Genomic DNA, 19,316 nt, shown 5'->3' on the forward strand with positions numbered 1-19,316 from the left:
ATACCCATGCTTCCGTTGGCCATCTCAGTTCGTGTTCACACTTGTGTTCACACAGGTCTTGACCCTACCTTCTGTAAGTACCCATGGGAGGCTTATATCCAGACAAGCCAGGATAGGGAGAAACTAAACTATAAGTTGAAAATAAAAAATAATGATATATATATATCTACATTTCCTTATATTTATAAATAAATAGATCTTTCTTTATGTATTTTCTCCCATAAATTTTAGACATATAACTCTGAAGTCCTGTTGTGAATGAATAGATCTTTATTTATGTATTTTCTCCCATAAATTTTAGACATATAACTCTGAAGTCCTGTTGTGAATGACTTGAGTTTTGTGGGAACTGGTTCCTTTCTACATAGGAAAATCCTCAAATAATGCTGTAATACAGTTGACCTTTGAACAATGCAGGGCTTAGGGGCACCAACCCCACACCCAGCTGAAAATCTAGGTATAACTTTGGACTTCCCCAAAGGTAATTACGAACAGCCTACTGTGGACTGGAACTTACTGATGACATAAACAATGAATTGACACATATTCTGTATGTTATATGTATTTCATTCTGTATGTTACCAATAAAGTAAGCTGGAGAAAAAATGATTTTTCAAATTGTCACAAATCTGCCCCTCACCCATCTTTCAATATATTTATTGAAAAAAAATCCATGTATAAGTGCACCCATGCAGTTCAAATCTGTACTGTTCAAGGGTCAACAAACAGTATTTGCTTTTCACAGTGACAGTTCCCATGAAAGACAGTTCTTTTGTTGCTTATTTAAACCATATAACTTAAGGAGGCCTGGAGTGAAAGAACTGGTTTTAAGAAGAGACTTGAAAGACAGAATTAGGAAATCACTTACCCCCACCGCAGGAGACGGAGCAATCTGACTGCACGGTGCTCCAGACGTGGACGTGTCTCTTTGAGGCTGGCTGAGTTCCATTCATGACCTTGGGAAGTACATATTTCCAAGCGATCCCTGGGTTTTTGCCTTGCATCAGAATCTGGACAGTGTAAGATACAAATCAGACGTCAAGGTACAAGTCAGACCCTGGAATTCCAGAAATCTCATTGAACATTTTAAAGATACTGGTATGAAATTCTGACCTTAAGGTTGGTTCACATTATTGTTCCCAAGTGTGTTTTATGTGGATTTACAGGTTTCCCATGATACTTTATATGTAGCTACCTCCATATAATCAAAACAGTGATTTAGATAGATGCTAAATACAGAAAGGAGACCTGACATTTTCTATAAGCCCACAACTCTCAACTGTAGGTATACCCATTCATCAGGCAAAACAGTGATTCCTTAAAATATTATACTGAAGGAAAGAAGGTTATATTGGGAGGTCACTACCTTCACATTACACTTAAAAACCTAGTGTGGCACTCACACACAGTGGTGTCCCACGGATGACGGCTGAGCCTGAATTGACACATACACATTTTTATGATTTATCCTGGGCTACAACTTACAATCCTCTCTTGAGTGCCAGGGGAAGCTGGGCATAACAGAAGCACTGGGCATGCCCAACTGAGAGTTGCCAACTTTCGTATCCTAGCAGGTTTCCAATAGCATTTCCAAAGAGAATGTGTCTTTTGACTGTGTACCAGGAAGAGCAGATAAGACAAAACAAGATAGGATCAGAAGTAGGGGTTGGTAATATATAGACTGGAATGGATTTAACTTCAAAAAGGCAACGACTTAGGATAAATCTGATCCTGTAAGGTCTGACTACTGAAATAAGAGCAATCATTTATGGGCATTTCCCAGGTGCCAGACACTCTGCAGGGCTTGTTCTATGCGTTATCTCAAAACATTCCTCTAATAACTCTACAGCGTAAGCTGCCTATTTTGTCATTGGAAGAAACTGACAAGAAAGAACTTGTGCGAGATCGCACAGGGGATGAGTCGATGAGCTTAAAATAGAACGTAGGACCTCCAACAAGAGGTGCTTACCCGCTGCGGTGCATCACCTTGCTTGTGGTGTGGGCAAACATGATTCGCCTCTCTTCCTGATGTTCTTAACTACTTTTTATTTTCTTTCAAGCTCAAAGCATGAATATAAATAGCTGGTTCTCTCTTGCCCTGTGAGTCTTATGGAAAATTCTTTGCCACCAGAACTGGGCATTCATGCCCAAGAAGCAAAGCAGATTTCTGGTTTAAAAAAATCTTTTTGTTGGGGTCCCACCTCAATTAAGGTTGGGTGAGTGGCAGCTGTTTAAGGGCCTTCATTACATCAGACTCCTTAGGCTGTCACAAAATGGTTTCTGTTTTGCTATCAGCTTAAACATCTCCAGGAATATTATGGCTTACTCTGAAGGTTCTATGGTGTGGATATCATTTCTTGTACAACAAAATAAATCAGAAACAACCAAAATGTTAATGGATGGGTCTTTGTTCCCCTTATGCCTAACCAGAAGAATGAAACAGGTGGTACCCTTAAAATGGACAAATGCCAAGTTCTCATTACTAACCAATGAAAACCTCAAAATCGAGGTCCCAGGCATCTTTCTTCTGAGGCTCTTTCTAGTCTTTGCTTTTCTTATTTTTGCTGCTAAGTCATACACCTCTGCTTGGAATCACGTCAATTATTTATGACATTTCATATCTTTTGAATGAGTACTATGCCTTATTTGAGATATTTTTGGTATTTCTGTTAATGTCTTCATGTGATATTAAGTAAACACAGACACTTCAGAGTTCATAGTCAAACTAGAATTTTGAGAAGTTTTAAATTCAGAAGATAATCTTGATGCTCACTGATATTTCAACTCAATCTCTCCTTCAGTTAAAGTAGTATATCAAATGGAACACTTCTGCTATTTGTGCCACAGGAAGGGAGAGATCTTGTAGGGGAGGAATTCACACAGCACACTACATGTACACCCGTGGCAGTAAAATGTAGCTGAAATGCATTAAGTGTTATCGTGAGCTAAGGCTCATGAGCCACGATTATATTACAATACACTGGAGTTGCATCGTACACACATGTAAGGGGAGGTATATTTAAATGTCAAGAGCCATAAAGAAAGAAATCCACTTACTAATTCTCCACTTCCGAGGACCACTCCACCCCATACCCGTACCCCATTCAAACTAGACTTCTACTGCCATAAGGGAATGGGATCCCCGATGGAAACGCAAAGAAAAGAAAAAATAACATTAGCTCTTGTCTTCCAAATTCCAAGGATTTATGTTCTGAATCCTTAAGAGTGGTTTAACACATTTTCAACAAGCACTTAAAAATATATTATACTTTCACCTTTTAGACAGGTTCTAGAACCTAGGCCATAGATGGCATGTTCTTTCACTATAAAGCATTTAAAAATGTTGCTGTGAATAGCCAGATGCATTTAAGGGGAAAAAAATTAGACTGTGAAGATCAATCAAAGTGCTATTATTAAACAAACAAAAACAACCAAGATGTGTCATTTCTCCAAGGCTCTAGTGAAGCTACCCAGTAAACATTATCAATGCTACTGACAGCAAGAGAGTTTGCGGCACTTTCCCCTGGTGAACCCGTTTCTGCATCTGTACTCAGGCACTTCAATTCTCTCGGTACCCGGATGCTATCCTGGCTCCTGTCTGGTCCAGGTTCCCCACCCTGCTGTGGGTTCTGTCCATCTCTCCCTCTTCTACTCAAGGGCATCACTTCCACAGTTGTCCCTTCTCTCTCCACTCTTACTGGAATTTGCCTGTCCAGCAGATCCTTCCCATCAGTATCCAAGCATGCTATTATATCTTGCATCTTAAATTTAAAAATCTTATCTACACATATCCCTCCAGCTTACATCCTATTTCACTGTTTCCCTTTAGAACAAAAATCCCTCTATTCTGCCTTTACTCTGTCTCCAATCTTTCTTTATTCACCTGTCAGGCATCCCTCCCCACATCACGAAAACGCTGCATGTCCAATAGTTGATAGGCTTCGTCCTACTCAACCCATCACAGCCCTGGACACAGTTGTTCACTTCCTACTTGAACGAGAAACCCATTCTCTTAGTTCTTTTGTGCCCCACCAGCCTTCATTCCACATCTTCTTTGCCAAATACTCTACCTCCTAACCATCAATGCCAAAGTGACCTCCAATCTCTTGACCTCTTATCTACCTATACTTCCTCCAACAGGTGATTTCATCCAGTCCTGTGATCTTAATCTACATGTTAAACACTTCCAAATTCAAGACTACACCAGCATTGTCCAGTAGAACTTTCTGCAATGACAACGATAATGTACCACAATCTTGTGTTGCTCCCTATGGTAGCCACAGCCACATGTGACTGTTGAGCACTCGTATGCTAGTATGATTGAAGAATAAAACTTTAAATCTAACTTAAATTAAATCTAAACTTGAATAACCATGTGTGGATAGGGGCTGTTGTATTAGACATCACTGCTGTAGATGACACCCATTCTCTGACTTTCATATTCACAGATTCAACCGCTTATGGGGCATCTCTGCTTACATGTTTAAAGGTCTATCAACATCCAACATGGAACTCGTGATTTTCCTCCCTGTCCTTTGAAAGGCTGCTCTTCCCAGTCTCAGAAAATGGCAACCCAATCCTTGTGCTTGGTCAGGGCAAAATAAAAAGTTAGAGGCACACGGATATCTCCTCTTTTACACACACCCAACACCTAACCTATCAGGAAATGGTGTTATCTTTGCTTTCAGTATATCTTCAATCTGTCCATTTCTTCCTGTGTCATGTTTATTGCTACTACTCTTCCCTGGTCTCAATTACCATCACTGCTTCTGATTTCCATGGTCCTGACATCCTTGGGATGAGGACAAGCCATATTCTCTAGTAGAGATGACACAAGTTCACACCACTTTTACTGTCATGAAAATAATTTAGTGAGTTATTTGAGAGATCAAAAACAAAGCTCCATAGAACCTGCAAAGGAAATCACATGCTGCTTGAAATTGGTGGTGGGGTGATGTGGGATCACATGACTACTTAAAGATGCTTTGTAGCCGTCATTTAATTAATAAACTATTTGATGCTACTTAGGCAAAGAAGCCACAAGGGACAAACTTCTCTATTGAGTTTCCCACCTCCCTTCCCTCAGAGTTTAAATAAAAATTTGCAAGGCTCCTCTGAGAAGTAAAATTTTCAAGCTAAAAGTGAGAAAAGAAGCAACTAATCCATTTCATATCATCAAGGTAAAAAGTAGTTTACTTACCCACCCAAAGTAAGAAGAGAAATAACTTACACAATTTGCTGAAATGTTCACAGGATTATGCAACTTTAAATTACTAACTCGTAAAATACATAGTAGCTGGTTATTGATGTATAATTATTATTATACTTCTGTAGCCAGTGGCATGTAGGACAAATTGTTTATATTTTGTTGAAAATATTAATGCATTCAACAAATGCATGCATCAGTAAGACTCTCAACTTTTAAAAAGTCAAATGACTCAAGACAATGTCTACGTAGCTATAAATTGACATGCAGAGTTGTATGTGTAATCATGTAGGCTGAAAGACAATATTTGTATAAACCAGAAGAAAGCTGACTTAAGAATTTACTCTAACATCAGTTCATAAAGGCCTCTGAAAGGGAATAGTTATTTAAACAAATAGACACCAAACCAAATAAATAAAAGATGAGTATTTGCCAATTATAACATATTATTAGCTTCTCAATGGTAATGTATTCTGTGCCCTTTTCTTTATCTTGCACTGAGGAGAACAGTGATCAAGAACAGAGTACACAGCAATTATCTCTTACTGTCTGATGCTTGCAGACAGTCAGTCCTTTGGAAAAGTATTGTCCTCTGGGTAAGAGAATCTCTGTGGGCCCCTCCTTTTCACCTGTTTTCAAAAAGACTGGACTTGGTTAAAAAAAAACAGTCTTACCCTAAAGAATGGCTACATAACTGTGGAGCCCAGTGTAAAATGAAAATGCAAGGCCCTTGTTCAAAAAAATTACTGAGAATTTCAAGCTGTTGACGGTAGATCGTCACCAAACACAGAACCTCTCTGAGCCCAAGAACCTGGTTGACTTTGCAGGGTCCATATTCATGCTGATGGCTCTACCCAACCCCAAAGGCAAGGTTTTCTCCCCTGTATCCATTTTAAGACACAATTTAAAACTTTCCAAATTCTAAATGACCTTGTGGTCTAACAATGACTTAACTGCTCTTCCCAGATGGAGAAAACAGCCCCCAGTTAGGTGGGCTTGTACCTGAGCACGTCAGCGTGACCACGACCACGGCCACGTCGGGCCACAGACAGTCTGCCCGGCCTGCATCTGGGACGCGGGAGGTTAACGCGTGATACCGCCGAGCTCGGGGTCTGCCTGCCTCTGTGAATGCGGGGTAACACATCTAGGACCATATGGAATTTGCAAAGGATAATTCCCACCTCTCTCATCTAGTTTTTAAAGCATTTCTCTGACTTTGCCAAAAGCAGTCAGTAACTTCTCAGCACTAGGTGGAGAATACACACGCCCCACAACACCCCATCGGCCCACCGATCGGGGGACGTCATCACAGCAACCCTGCTGCTGAGCCCAGGCTGCAGCTCGGACCGCTGCGAAATGCACAGATTCGGAAAGCCCGCCAGCAGTTCCGTCTACTTAACTGGACCTAGTCCAGAGTATTTTCCAGCCAACTGGCACCGGGTCTCTAATTTACAGCTGGCAAGCACCCTCCTTAACTGCTTCCAGGTCCCTGGTAGAACTGTTTAATGTCTACCTTTAACACGCGAACCACCTGACTTCAGACACGGCGCTCAGCAGCTTTGACCGCAGCGGCCGGTTATAAAATTTACAGCTTCTTAAATTGGAAAACCACAGTCAGGGCTGGACTCGACCACCTGCCCTCTGAAGCAGGGGGATGCGGTTTCTGCTTCGGGCAGCCCAAAATAAAACAGAGGACACACCGAGTCATCTTGGGTAAACAGCTTTCTTCCTGTGCTCCCACTTTTAATTTTTAAGGTTAAAACTATAAATGCCTCCAACAAGCTTTGCATTTGTTTCATTATTGAGGACTTTTTTTTTTTCAAAGTAGCAGTCCCAATTCTCCCATGGAAATGAGTTATAGATAGGCTTTAAAAAACTGGCTTTCTATTTAATGCATGCTATGAAGCTCGTTTCTTGTCCTCCATAATGTATCTGGTTGCTTTAAAAATAATAATAGCAATATTTATTGTGCTGATTCTATGCCAAGCAAAGCACTGTACATGCATTATCTCACTGAAAGTTGATAACACTATTATGAGGAAGGCATAATAACGTATTAATGGAAGGAGCTAGTAATATGCCAATACTGTAGATGAATCAGGCAACACACAAGATTTCACGGCTAGTAAGCAGCAACCCTGGGACTCAATCTCTGATACCATCTCACTCCAAAACTGGACACCTTAACCCTGCAACACTCTCAAACTCTGAAACACTATGTCTATGATTCTGACGTAAAATTCTAAAAATTGTGTGACTGTTGAAAATATTCTATCAATATCTTGTCAATATATGTGATTCCATAGCATGCTGTAACATTTACATTGTGCTACTGGGTTCAAACACGAAAACTATTTCTTGAACATGCTACTCTCTGGTGTCAGCACATATGATTTTTAATCTCTTCAATCCACTTTCCCCTACATTTATGTAGATGTTTTACTTAACCATTGTTTTAACAACTGAAATGCAATATGCTTTATAGACTGGCCCTTCCTGGTAAATCGCGAATCACACCATATATGTCAACTAATGCATGGGGAAGGGATGGAATTGTGGTGGGGATTCATGTTTTTGTTAAGTTCCTGTGATTTTTAGAAGCCCCTGTGATGTTCAAATCCAGCCGGTTGTCTTCGCTTTCTTCTTATTTGCCTTAAAGCTTGAACAACACGAGTGGATACCATCACCACTATTAAGTGTGAGTGAGCTTAGGGTTTAACAAGGGGCAGAGACACAAAGACTCTGACTGGGGACTTGGAAATGCATCTTTTAGGCAGCTTCAAAGGTGTGGGCTGACACAGTGAACCTTGACTAGGTTCTAATTCAGCTCATCAACATTCCTCAGGGCTTAATGAAGGGAAATAAATAGTGTTCTCCAGCCCGTCACACAAGTATTTATTTGCCATGAATTAACTGGAGGCCCCACTTCAAACAGCAAATGGCAATCTCTAGACAAATGACGTGGTACTGCAAGAGCACCTCCGAATTGTCCTCTGGAGTCTGAGGTTTACATCATCTGTTCTGAATTAATTCTCCATTACTTCTTTGCCTCTTTCGTGTCTTGTGTCTTCACGCAGTCCATGCTACTTGGCTAATCTCCTTTCCCTTTCACTGATTTTATCTTGAGGCACATCTTTACTCACTCCAGCCCCTTTGCCTTGGGGGGAATTCAGACAGCAGGGCCGCGAGGAAGGAGTTAGATGAGAAGGTAATACTCCATCAGCGGTGCTCACACACTGTCATCTCGCTGATCGATGTGCCCGTCCACCTGGTCCCCCGCTACCCCGTCACCCCCTTTTGCCAGAGTGGAGGAAGCTGTTTATTATAGTAATTTTCTTTAGACGTCTTTTTCTGCCTTGAAACTGGCCTGTGGTTAACCTATTTCTCAGTTGCTGTCATTACAAAGGCTGCTGTATTTTTCAGTTTCAGGATTCTCCCTCCGTACACTCTTCCAAGGGAATGGGCTTTCAAAGAGTTAAACGCTCCCTTGTGCCGACTAACAGAAAAAAATAATCCTGAACACGAAGGACAGCTTGTACTCTTAAGACTTGGAAACAAGGAATGCTGTAAAAACTCAGGTGATCGTATTTCAGGCCTCGGATAGCAGCCTGCGCTACCATGTCATCCTGAATCACTGCATCAGACGGAGATGAAATTATGATATAATGAAACACTCACGATGCATTTCCTCACCTACCCACCCCGACTGCTTGACAGTTTGATAGAGAATATGACTCACTGCTTTGTGTGTGTGTGAGAGAGACGGAAACAGAGAAAGAGAAACAGACAGATAGAGGAAGAGGGTCCCTGAGAGGCAGAGAGAACAGAGGAAGGTCAGGGAGAATGAGAGTGAAGAAAAGGGAGAGGGGTGGACAGGAGAGAAGGAAATGGGGAAACGAGCAGGGGCGCGTCAGTTAGCCAAAAAGCTCATCTTCAGTCACTTCTAAAGACTGTGTCATCTCCAAGTGGACACCTTAGATAATCACGGGGGAAAAAAAGAATAATTTTTTTGTTTTTAATTCTCATTGCCAAAGCCTCCGAATACTGTATATGGAACAGGCCTTTTGCACCGTGCTTAAACAAAGAACAGAAGCAGGGACCTTCATTAGCTGTAATCTCTATCTCAAAGTGGAAAAACATTGTTCTCAGACACATTCTAAAAGCCCTGCATATATATGTTCTACTTCAGATGAAAAGATTATTTTGGGCCAAAGGCACGTGTAAATTTCAGTGTGCATCTTCAGTTTTCACACTTCTATCACTTCAACATTTATTTCCTCACACAACGTGCACACACTGAATCGGGCTATATGGGGTACAGAAATAACACAAATTTAGTTTTTCTTTTGTTCCCAAACTCTATAAAATAAACATAATGTGGAGCCTATACAGAGTATCATAAAGACTATTGACATTTAAGCTGATTTTTGAATCTTTCAGATGATTTAGTGAGTGCAAGTGTTCAATGAAGAACTCTTTAGACTTAAAGCCAGACTTGTGTTGTGGGGAATAAGTTGAATAAAAGAAATATATAGTAATTATCTAGTTTATAATAACCATATCCATAGTGATCTCAGAAAGTGTATGATTGCCAAGTCAATATTAATGTTTGTGTGTGTGTGCTGGGTGGGGGTGGGGGTGTGTTGGATTAGGTTTTCCCTGGGCAATGCAGAAATATAATACAGGGTGATGAAAATTAGCTCCTTTTCTTCAGTTTACATGTATATATATGTATGGACTTCAAAACAAAAACTTGATTGATGGATTTAAATAATGCCTAAAAAATGGAAGGCCTAAGACAATCATATAAACCCTTGATTACCCTTAGGAATTTCCCATAGCCACTGAGGAAATCAATGGGGCCAGCACTGTTTAAATTGATATCCACCTGTTGCAAATGTTGAAACATGTTGAGTCAAGGTTCCAGGAGAATGAATGTAACGGAGAGTGTGTTTTAAAATTGGACGGGCATGTGACTCGGTGATACAAGTGAGGGTCTGTTTTCCATTTAGTTTAAACTGAGCTTCCCTTATGAAGACATCTATAAAGTTTTGACATATAAAAATAACCAGACGCAGAAGGCACTTTTATTTGGTGTCAGGCCATGCACTTATTTCTTGGGGTTAACTGACAGCGGTCAATTATTCCCAGGATTGTGTGACCCTGCCCTGCCTGAGAAAACACCCAGAAATAAGTGAAAAAAACCTAGTAAACTGACCACCTGGGAGGGCAAGTTGCTATTCTTCCAGATTAAGGTAAGTCTGCTGTGAACTAACTAGTCAGCAACTTCTTGTGAGCAAATAATTCACTGTGGGAAAGGCAAGCATTTTAGGAAGCATATTGATTCCTTAAATGCAATTTAAGAGATCAGATTTCAATACTTTAAATGCTATTCACTGTACTTAACTTTAAACTGTACAGTTCTAAGACTCATCCAAAGAGATGATGAAATCCAGTGGTTTTAAAAATGTGTACTGCAGACGTTGAGGCCTCTTTAGAGACCTTCAGATTCTGACTGGTTTGGGACAGTAGGGCCCATGGGGTAAGGAGAGGCTTCCATTTGCTTTATATCACCCGCATATATGATTTTTCAATTTGGAAAGAAGGTTCTGCTTTTTAAATGAACGAATGAATTTTATCATTGGATGTCATTTATTCCACAAATAATTATTTGAGCATCTGTGATGTTTCAGATATGATGCCAGTCTGGGATGTTACAAAGCATTTTTCTGCTAATACAGGGTTTCAGGTGCTATAAAAGTGCTTCAGGACAGTGCCATGGGATATAGTGGAAGAAATTAGTTTATCCTGGGGCAATCATTCCCGAAATGAGAAAATTGTGACCCAGATAGTTCTAAGTGACTCATTCCAAGATGCCCCCTGTTCTAACTCACGTTGTTTCCAAAAAAGAATGGGACCCACATACCAAAACTCACTCTTTACATTCTTCAAAGATTTCAGCTAGAATCCTTTGGCAACATGATTTATGTCTTAACCATTTGTCTTATCTCCAATGCCTAGAACAGGGCCGGGCATTGAATGAACACCCAACAAATATTTAATTTTTGTTTTTTAAATAGACAGGGAGAGGAAGAGGCAAATTACTTTGAAGGTAGTTACTGAAATCAATACATACCAAGGTGGTTGAAGATGGGAACCGGCTAAGATAGCAGAGAGTCTGGTTAATACATATGAAAAACAGTAAAAGAGAGGCATTATCCTCTCAATGCCTTCCTCCTGTGTTTGGGCAAATCCCCTTCTGCTGGTTTTATGCTCTAGTGAGACCTTAGTGAACATGCAGTAATTTTAAGTGGCCAAGAGAAAAAGTACTTTCTTTCACAGATTCGTACTTTCTGTGGATGGGACAGCATTTTTCATTTTGGTAGGGTTCCCACACTTTGATTTTGGCACCCCACAGGATTGTTAAAACACATTCAACGTTTTTATATTGAAATGAACATATTTTTGGCTCCAAAAGTAGTCGTTTTGGTTAAGTCCATAGTTGTATGGAAAGGCATATGAACTTCATTTAACTTCCTTTAAAGAATATAGGCATGGATTACTTGGATTCTGATACATAATCTAGTTTTGAAAAATGCAATTTATTGCTTATTGTGATTTTAAGTTTTTGAAACCATTACATTCTATCGACTTGGGAGAGGTATGAGCATTGCATTAAAAAGTGACCAGAAATCTGACACTGTTCTCTTGAGAGAAATAAACCGTAATTTAAATATTAAAGTCATTAACCCAATTCTTTTAAGAGAGAAAATAGACATAATATAGGTTCCTGGTTTGTTTTTTCTTTCAGCTCCTAACAGAGCTGCACGTTTTGAATGAAAGCATAGCTCCTTTAAAAATAAAAGCAAGACATGTCCAATTAATCATACAAGTTTCCCTCCAGATAGTTTTCAGACAGGTCACATTCCTAGGACATTAATTTAAGCTTTCACTGAGTCTGTAAGAACAATGAGGACATAAAGTAAGACTTTGTAAAACAAAGCTAAGTAATGTGACCTTACGCTATTGTGGTGAAACTGCAATTCTGTATTAATCGAGATATTGTAGCTCTTATTCTGTGTACATAGTAGAAGCAAATTATTTTAAAAAACAAATTCTACATTTCTCACTGACCCTCAGGAAGATATTATGTTTTCATAATTTTATTTAGATCTATCCAATATTTTTTACATTAGGATTTTTTTTTTTAAGGGAGCTATCTGTCCTTCCATTTCTCAAAAATAACTCCTGGAAAAATATTTGAACCTGGTGAACAACCCAGATTTAATTTTAGTCAGGGCTAAAAAAAAAAAAAATGTAGATGAATGAGATATGCTTAAGTGAAAGCATAAATAGAAATCCTCAGTTTGAAGCTGGTGTGATGTTCGGTGACAATGCCAGGGGACATTTCACGCTCTAAAGATGGGTGCAAGGAGCAGCTCTCTTACTCTGCTTTGCACTTGCCATTATTTCTTGTCTTACTCTTTGCTGTGGTTTTACAGAAGCTAATATATGCTTAACACCAAATCTTAAATTACAAGCAGAAGCGTGACAACCTGCTGGAACAGCTTTGTGTGTATGAACAATGTTGGAGAACGAAACGGCAAGAGATGGTTGCTTGTCATGAAGTAGTAGGAAACACACTTCTCATTAAGAGTGATTGGCGCTTTGTTCTCACTGCCCATGGCGGAAGCAGGGGGAGGCATGGAGCCCCACTTCTGAATCTAGCTTGTTTTTCAGAATTTAGTTTGTGTACATCTGCTTAGAGATGGATCAAAGGTCACTTGGCCAAACTAACGAAGCCATGTTGTTTGAAAGCTGATACCTCACAAGCTAAATATGCCTTTCTAAAGAAGATAAAACTTCTCTGAAAAAAAAAAAGGAAAAGGTGTTTTCTGCTCGGATGCTTGATAGAAAAGAAACAGAACAAAAATACATCTAAAAAACAGTTTGAAAAAATGTCCAGAAATCTTTAATCAGAATTCAATTCCTATGTCTTAGGTTTAATTCCTTGTGGAGCTCCAAACCACCCTAACTTTGGTCCAATTTGATTTCAAGTCCCTACTGTCACGTTCTGCGGTGAAAGTGTTGAGAAGGTTGGAAGAATATTTCCTAATGACAGCTTCTCTCTAGAAGAAGTGTTGTGAGGTCTCTGAGGGCCCTTCCGTCACACAGACAGAGGTGTTAGGACCTCGTGTCTCACGCTCACGGGCTGACAGGAGTTAATGCATGGTTGAGATCTAAGGCCAAGGTTGCAAACTCAAATATCTACTGGGGCCAGAAGTTCTTTGTTCTTAGGGTGGTAAAAATCTATATTTTTCTAAGAAATCACCCGATATTAAAGCACTGGTCCAATTGGTTTTAATATTATGCAGATCTGGGAGCTGAATTTGACCTGTAGTCACTGGTTTGCTAACCCTGATCTGAGGTTTAGATTTTTAAAATATATATACATGAAATGCTCAGAAGGCAAGATGATAGAAGGGTTATCAAACTTACTTGCCAAGTACTCTGTAAGCGTTGGACTTATTTTAAATTATCTTTATAATCACCCAGCTGGTTAGTACTGTTTGCCCATTTTATAAATGTAGACATTAAGTGACACAGAAATTAAGAAACTTAACCCAAGAATGTGCCCAAGTTACACAGCTAGTTGAGAGTCTGTACTAACGATGCTATGTGTACATCAGACTTGGAATCCAAAGTTTCATGTGGTCATTTTTTAAAAACTGGTTTCTACTCATCTTTCTTAGTAAATGTTTAAGGCTAATACCTTAAATGACAAAGACCATTAAGTTGAGCTTATGTTTCCTTTACTTGAGAAGAGAAGAGCAGGTTGGCTAGACTGAGTATAGAAATGATTCGCCTAGAAGGAGAACATACGGACTCCGGTTCAGTCCTGCTTTTTTCCCAGCTGTGTCAATGAGGCAAATCTTTTCGCCTTTCTTCCTATCTCATTGCTTTTTTTTTGGGCAAGTCCATGAGTCAAGTTTTCTATCTCAATTGTGTAGGTGAGAAATGGAAGCTCAAAATTAGTACCTGGTTATGTAAGTCCCCAGAAAGTGGGAGCCAGTGTGACTTCTATACAACGTGGGGCAAAATCGCTTGCCTCTGAAAGCAATCCTCAGCCCCATTTTACACAATTAAAAAAGCCAACACAGAGACCTTACAGTGAGGTCCAAAGAAAACATATACATGATGAGTATCTTGCAGAGTCATCTGCAAATATGGTGGCTATATTTTAGTATTATTGTTATTACCCATTATTATTATTTTCTTTTCTTACCTCTAAGAAAATGACAGCCTACAAAAGTTAAGGTGGTTTGCTGTGATTAAAACTTCCTTGACACTTAAGCAAATGTTCTTTCTACTTTGTCACTAAGCCAGTTGACCTATGTGATGAACAGCTAGAATGGACTCCCGAAATGGCAGGCAGAGACAGAATGGGATAATCTAGGATACCTTCCTACTACATTCCTCTGCATTCATGACAGTCGATTGCCACAGTGAAAGGCCGGCATCTCAATGTGAGAATCAACACATTCTCTTGGAGGCCACTGAATTCATACCCTCTTTCCAAAAGTGGAATTGCTGTCTTTTCTTTCCCCTTTGCCCGTTGAAATTTAGTGGATTAGGAAACAAATTTGAACTATAAGGACTGAAGTTCTTTAAGCTGGCACAAATTGGGGTCGTCAGTATAATTTTAGCAAGAGGCATTGAGAACTGAACAAACGGAGCGGGCTTACCTCAAAGACCAGCGTCTCATTTGTGGGCCCTGGTGCAGACAGGTGCTCCGGGCGGTTAAACGCCCGCTGGTATTCAAACACCGTCCCGGCGAAGGTGAACTCCCCGGGCCAGTCGATGCTCCAGCCCCCGGTGAGGTAATACTTTTGACTGAGGCTTCGGACGGCAAGGTAACTGGAGGAGATCTGCAGTTCTCGGACTTCAATGCTTCGGGCCCCCGCCGGGACAATGACCACCGGGTAATATTCTAGGAGGAAAGAACAGAACATTTCTGTCTACTGGACTGTGTATCAGGGAAAGGTAACCAGAAATACTCAGATGTGTGTATAGAGTCTATTTTAATAGCATGAGACTTTTGAATCACTAACATCCATTCCTACTCTATGAAGTGAAAATGATCAATTATTTCATTTTCCAAGTGGCAGGAACACCAGAAAGATTTGTGTGGGCAGAAGATACACTCTTCTTTCCAGAACATCAAAGGCCATAAAACTCAAGAATACTTCTTATTTGTAAGTTACCCAGAAGAGATTTAGAGCCATGTACTTCCACAGTGACACTCAGAGAATAGGGATCAAAGTTTAATTTTACTCAAGATATTTAGCTAATGGCTTCAAATATTCAGTTAATGTGAGTGTGGATCACAATTCACCTCATGAATCATAAGTTTCATGGTATGTGGGACATATGACAGCCGGGTCAGTATATTAAAACTGCAAAATAGAAAGGCATGTGCTTAACACATCTCTGAGATGCGTGTACTGATGAAATGCTTCACACTAAAAAAACGTCTCCTGCTGACACGTGCATGAGCACCGAAGCCATTGTCTGCTCTCTGTTGGGAGAGTAGGTAAAAGGCTCAGCCACAGTAAGCATGACTTAAGCTTTTTAGTAGCAAACTGTGTTGAATGAGCAACAGCAGTGAGAACACAGCGCCTCTTACCATTTGCTTTATGCTGGTTGAGGTACAGGCCTTTATAAAACTTGCAAGTCGAGTTGTCACCTTTGCAAACACCACATGCATCTGAAACTGCCTTAGAGCCAAGTTCATGATCACATCCCACTGGCTGTGACAAAAATAAATAAAAAAGAAATAAGTGAGAAAATCAAAGATGAGGAGAGCCAGTGGCTAAGAATAACCAACTGGTCCACAGTTTTCTGTAATTATAGAACATTAGGAAGGTCATACAGCTACATGGTTAAAAGCATAGTCTCTGGTTTGACTGACTTGGGGTCCAAATCCTTCCTCTGCTATTACTAGGTGCATGCCTAGGGCAGTTAGACAGCTCATCTAGGCTTGCTTGGATTTCATCTGTAAAACTGGAATATAAACTCACTGTGGCTGCCATTGGCAGGGGAGCTTATTCAGGGCAGCTCTACCACTGAAACATAAAAAAGCTGGGACACACACACACACACAAACACACACACGCACACACACACCCTTAAAAGATCAAAGAGCTCGCAATCAAATTAAAATAAAAAAGAAAGTGGACCTTCAAAGAGAAAGGAAAATTAATCAGAAATAGTACTATTTCAAGACACATTTGCGAGGTTCTAATCATATACAGAATGTACTTGGCAAACACACAGTAAAGGTTTACTACTATTATTTACATCCTCACTTAATTTTACAACTACTATGCATCGTAGGATGTATCGCCATCACGACATGGGAAAGGAGTGAAAGAGAAGCTAAAACAAGCAGACAGGGCCTCTCACAAAGTACATGGGGAATCTAGAGATGCTGCTCACACCCAGTTTGAGAATATTGCCCTTTTGCCCTATGTCACCCACTTTTCTCCAGACACAGAATCTTTTGCAAGACTTCTCATTGCATACGTTTGATAGGAGGAAATGCAAGCATGATCATACATCCCAGAACAGAAATGTTTTCTTACTTCACAAATCCCATCAATACAAACATCATTCTTGTTTGGGGAGCAAAGAGTTCCATCTTTCACCTTGCCAGACATTGCAAAAAAAAACTCAAAGTTCTCAGCCTTGCAGTACAGTTTACATCGATCTTCCTCTAGAAGCAAAGAGGACAAGAGAGGACATGGTTAAGAGGGAATCACAGGAAATATGACATGACTACCAAAAGGACAAATTAAATTTATTTAGAAAGCTACCATGATCAAAATGGGAAATGTTACACAGTTGTGTGTGTGTGTGTGTGTGTGTGTGTGTGTGTGCACAAGCATGAGAAAATATATATATATGTGGCTTTCAAAAATATGAATCCTATTTACAATCCATATAAAGCTGTTTTAATATTCACAAATTAGAATTTTATTTTTCTAATCCTTAGTAGTAACTGTGATACACATGATTGGTGTAGCTAGTGTCCTTAGATAATAAATATCTTGGGCTTTACAGACCCTACCTTCTGCCAGTGACAATATATAAATGAAGGAGCATTACTGTTTTCCAATAAAACTTTATTTAAAAAACAAACAGGTCAGATTTGGCCTGCAGGCCATAGTTTGCTGTGACTTAGGACATGGATTACTTTAGATATTTATCCAGCCTGTTAAGAGGAAAAGTTTTAGGCACTTTGAGATGTTGGGGGGGAAAGCATATGGTGAAATGTTTATAAAACAAGTAGAGAATAATCATATCATGGAAAGGAAGAGGAAACTAAGTCTAAAGGCTAGAAAAAAATGCAACTTTTATTGACCATTAAGTCCCTGAGAAGTTTCTGGTATCACAGACAAAAAGAAAAAATTCTTATATTTATAGCTCTTGTTATCAGAAAGGAGTTATGCCAATTTCCCAAATAGAAAGAGTTCTTCTTGGCCAGGAACCCCAGAAGATGTTTCTCACGAGACCTCACGTAGGCAGTGCTGTGCGATAACCCTGACAACAGTTCTACAACAAATATATAAACAGTTTGCAAATAGTTGTATTTCATAAAAACCTCTCAATAAAGGACAAGGTCAAAACTCAAATGTGAAAGAAGTTAGATTATTATGGTCCAAATACACAGACATGTGGATGGGTTAAAAGTCTCTCTCTCTCACTTAGGAAATGTTTTTAAAACAGCAGTTTTATTTAATATCTCCTCATTTTGGCACATGAGATTAGGGAGCTGGAAGACATGTGTTTGTGTGTGTGCAGATACACACAAACACTTATCTCTGTTCTCCATCATTCCCAGGAATTAACAAGTTCTAGAAAGTTCAGTTCCCAACACAGGTTCCTGGGCAAGTTCATGAACTAGTCTATTAGAAACACAGAAGAAGAAGAAACCCCACCTTACTTAAGACAGACTGCCTCTGCTTATGAATAATGTGTCCCCTTGTTCCTCCCAAACTCTGTGAATGTCGCAAGACCTTCAGATCACGGTTAGTCTTTTCTGATCCTAAGTAAATACCACAAGAAGGAGGGGGACGAGAAGGCCTTAATTTTTCTGTCTCCCACCACTAGGATGTGAGATCCTAAGGCTGGGTCTCTGTGTTAGTCAGTGCGGTTTCCTCTGCATCTAGCAGCATGTCCCCCAGGCATAAATGCCCAGTAAACAACTACATACACTAAGAGAATGAATGAAATGGCATGCTGCTCCCTACTTAGTAAAAACCGCAATCAAGTCAGTAAAAAAAACTCTCGAAACTGAAAAAAAAAATTTTACAAGTTACAAAATGTGTTTGCTGAGCTTTCTGCTTATGTGTGCAACACAGACTATTTAAAAAGTGATAAGACAATACATTCTATCAGCACTATATCTGAATGAGAGATGTGATGTGGGAAAGGCCAAGGAATATCCAAGAAGACAAGGCGAAGAACAGAAGGGGAAGTGACAGGAGGGATGCCTGAGCCTTGGAGACAGAGCCACATGTGAGGACCATGCGATGACAGGAGCATAAGACCAAGGACAGAAATCTTCAAACGTCGGGACTGAAAGCACCTGCATCCATTCTATCCAAGAGCCCAGTGGAACCTGTTGTGTGGTGTCTTTCCTAGACAATGAACCCAGTCCCCAGTACAATGCCTCTAGTGATCTACTCAGGATGAGAACACACTTCTAGTATGGACAGTTGATACGGATATATTCATTCCAAAATGTATCCATATGTGCCAAGTTCTTAGATGCTAGAGGTACAAACAGACGCCAGATGGGCAAAGGGTTCGTCCCAGAGGAACCTAAATTCTTGTGGGGAGAAAGATAATGAATAAATGACTCAACAATATAAATTCATGCACTGATAAGAGCTGTGAAGAACACAGCATGCCAGAGGTTCTGGGAATGACATGAAGGAAGGATATTTTGGGTAGGCTGGCAAGGAAAGTCTCTCCAGAGGAGACAATACTGGCGAGGAAGTTCTTAGCCCTGGAATTAATTCTGTTCTCTGAAGTAATTTCAAAT

General features: G+C 39.9%; 1 protein-coding gene across 2 annotated transcripts in view; it reads right to left on the bottom strand.

The window, feature by feature from the left end:
* The window catches only part of ADAMTS18 (ADAM metallopeptidase with thrombospondin type 1 motif 18), a 119,150-nt gene that overhangs the window by 18,336 nt on the left and 81,498 nt on the right, over positions 1–19,316 (bottom strand). For both annotated transcript variants that reach the window (XM_036909322.2, XM_057492986.1), the window contains 4 exons: positions 16,852–16,982; positions 15,894–16,017; positions 14,953–15,197; positions 869–1,010 (listed from right to left, as the gene is read on the bottom strand). In XM_036909322.2, the coding sequence (XP_036765217.2) occupies positions 869–1,010; positions 14,953–15,197; positions 15,894–16,017; positions 16,852–16,982 (642 nt within the window). The remainder of the gene's footprint in view (positions 1–868; positions 1,011–14,952; positions 15,198–15,893; positions 16,018–16,851; positions 16,983–19,316) is intronic.

The sequence above is a fragment of the Manis pentadactyla genome, chromosome 15 (genome assembly GCF_030020395.1).
Source record: "Manis pentadactyla isolate mManPen7 chromosome 15, mManPen7.hap1, whole genome shotgun sequence".
NCBI lineage: Eukaryota > Metazoa > Chordata > Mammalia > Pholidota > Manidae > Manis > Manis pentadactyla.